We start from the raw sequence: 2,611 nt of genomic DNA, 5'->3' as shown, positions 1-2,611 counted from the left end.
ACGTTCTCCCCCCCTCCAATAGAACCGTCAGCCCCCCCTCAAGACGTTAAATGTGTCAGCGTGCGCTCCACGGCCATTTTGGTAAGTTGGCGCCCGCCGCCGCCGGAAACGCACAACGGGGCCCTGGTGGGCTACAGCGTCCGCTACCGACCGCTGGGCTCAGAGGACCCGGAACCCAAGGAGGTGAACGGCATCCCCCCGACCACCACTCAGATCCTGCTGGAGGCCTTGGAGAAGTGGACCCAGTACCGCATCACGACTGTCGCTCACACAGAGGTGGGACCAGGGCCCGAGAGCTCGCCCGTGGTCGTCCGCACCGACGAGGATGGTAAGTACCTGCCCCAGGCCCGGGAACCCCCGCAGGCCCCAGCCCGGCCCCCGCCTCGAAGCCTTCCATCTGGAAACCTGGGCTGGTGGTCAAAGGGCAGAAGCCTCACTCGGAGGAAGCCGGGAAGCAAGCAGCCTCCCCAAGAAACCCGGGGCTCCTTGACCTTGGAATTGGCGATTCTAGACGTGGGCGGACTTAGCTCTGCAGCGTCTGCTCCCAGAGCCTTGAGCCTGGACAGTTTCGCTGGCTGCCCTCTATTTTGGTGGAACAGTGGAAACTTTTGGAAATGGGGTGGAGGAAGCAGCAAATAGCACCTGCAATAACCATGGTTAACCAGCTCCCCGGGTGGATAGAGACCAGTTTGTGTAGCATTGGCCAATTTCCGTGGTGTAAGTGTTCCCGTCCTGGCCCATTTCAAGTCAGCAAGTTTGAAGCTGGAAAGCAAGGCAGTGGTCCTAGCTTGGAGTCACATGGTCAAAGTCTAGATCATGGAGAGAAATGACAGACACCTTTCCCAATAAAATGGCAACTTCTCAGCCAAGCACAGTGGCTCATGCCTGTAACCCCAGCACTCTGAGATGCCAAGGCAGGAGGATCATGAGTCTTGGAGTTTGAGACCAGCCTAGGCAACATAGTGAGACCCCGTTCCTCCAAAAAAATTTTTTTTTAAACATAGCCAAGCATGGTGGCATGCACCTGTAGTCCCAGCTACTCAAGCAGCTGAGGTGGGGGGACTGCTGAGCATAGCCGTTCGAGGCTGCAGTGAGCTATGATCGTACCCCTGCACTCCAGCCTGGGTGACAGAGTGAGACCCCATCTCTACAAAAAATATTAGCTGAGTATGGTGGCACAGGCCTGTCACTGTAGCTACTTGGGCGGCTGAGGTGGGAGGATCGCTTAAGCCCAGGAGTTCAAGGCTGCAGTGAGCTGTGATCCTGCCAGTGCATTCCAGCCTAGGTGACAGAGTAAGAGAACCTGTCTCAAAGAATTGCAGCCTGTTGGTCCTGGGAACCTGGTTTTTTTTTTTCTGAGTCATTTGCCTGAAACTTTCGTTGGACAGCCCCATTATGTGCTAAGCTCAGAGAAGAAATGAAGCAGCTCTTCTTTATGCCAAACCCTGGGGTGGGTGAAAAAGATACTGAGTGCCAAGTGGGCCACCTGCCTGCTTGGGTATTTAAGAGCATACAGCTGGACTGCCTGGTGCAAATCCTGGCTTTGCCTCTTGCTAAGGCTGTGATCACAGAATCAAATCTCTGGGATTCAGTTTCCCCAAATGTAAAATGAGAATGGCAGGACACCCAATCTTGCAGGGTTATGATGAGGATGGAAGCAGTGTAGGGCGAAGAAGAGGGTGTCTGGAGGCCCTGGGAAGGTGGTTTAGACTCTGGGGGGCAGCCTGGGTCCACGGGGTGCACCCTCAGGGGCCCCTCCCAGGACTGTGGGGGGTATGAAGGAGGCCATGTCCTCCCGCCCGGTGGTGAGCGCTAAGGGCGCCCAGTTATTCACCGGCAGCCACTCGGCATCCTGGAATCGGACAGTGGCACTGCCCGGGGCAGGGCCGGGCGCCCTGGTAACGGTCCCGCCCGCCCCTCCCCTCCCCTCCCTTCGCGTAGATCTGACTGAGAAAACGACTGGATCTCGGAACAATCTGTGCCCCATTCGCTGCAGGCTTGCTCCGTAAACCCTGCCCTACGCTCCCTTTGTGTGCCGAGCAGCCTATCACCGTCATCTGATCCTAGCGCCTGTTTTTTATTTTTTCCTTCTAAATTTCCACAATATCCTCGCGTCGCCTATGAATCCACCTGCGCAGAGTTGGGATTCTTTCTTTCGTTCGTTAAAACAGCCGAGTCTTGAGTTTCGGAAATAGGTTTTTCCTACGTTCCCCTCACCCCTACCCCAAGCCCTTGCCTTTTAATTAAGAAGAGCTGATCCAGGGAGGAGTCCAGAACCACCAAGCCCTGGGGCGAAAACTGCCATCGGGCACGGCTCTGTGGCCGGAACAAAAGGCCTGAGAAGGGGGTGGGGGTGAGGGTTATAGGAATTGTGGAGAGGCTGGTGGCCCCCGCCCAGGGGCGCCTAAGTCCCTGAGCTTCCCGAAGAGTGGCAAGAGGACCACGCAGCCGCGCGTTCCGGCAGTTCGCGGTCCCTCGGGGGTGCAGGCGGGGGCGGGAGAGGTAGAACACTGGCTGAGAGGCTGGTGGCCCCCGCCCAGGGGCGCCTAAGTCCCTGAGCTTCCCGAAGAGTGGCAAGAGGACCACGCAGCCGCGCGTTCCGGCAGTTCGC

General features: G+C 57.4%; 1 protein-coding gene across 1 annotated transcript in view; it reads left to right on the top strand.

Annotated features, from left to right (window-relative positions):
* Window positions 1-2,611, top strand: part of PTPRS (protein tyrosine phosphatase, receptor type, S) — a 92,610-nt gene that overhangs the window by 58,601 nt on the left and 31,398 nt on the right. Inside the window, exons 11-12 of the mRNA XM_011967475.1 lie at window positions 23-328; window positions 1,750-1,898. Coding sequence (XP_011822865.1) covers window positions 23-328; window positions 1,750-1,898 — 455 coding nt within the window. The remainder of the gene's footprint in view (window positions 1-22; window positions 329-1,749; window positions 1,899-2,611) is intronic.

The sequence above is a fragment of the Mandrillus leucophaeus genome, unplaced genomic scaffold (assembly GCF_000951045.1).
Source record: "Mandrillus leucophaeus isolate KB7577 unplaced genomic scaffold, Mleu.le_1.0 Scaffold8, whole genome shotgun sequence".
Classification (NCBI taxonomy): domain Eukaryota; kingdom Metazoa; phylum Chordata; class Mammalia; order Primates; family Cercopithecidae; genus Mandrillus; species Mandrillus leucophaeus.
Note: the sequence above shows the minus strand (reverse complement) of the source record. Positions and strands in the feature narration are given on the sequence as shown.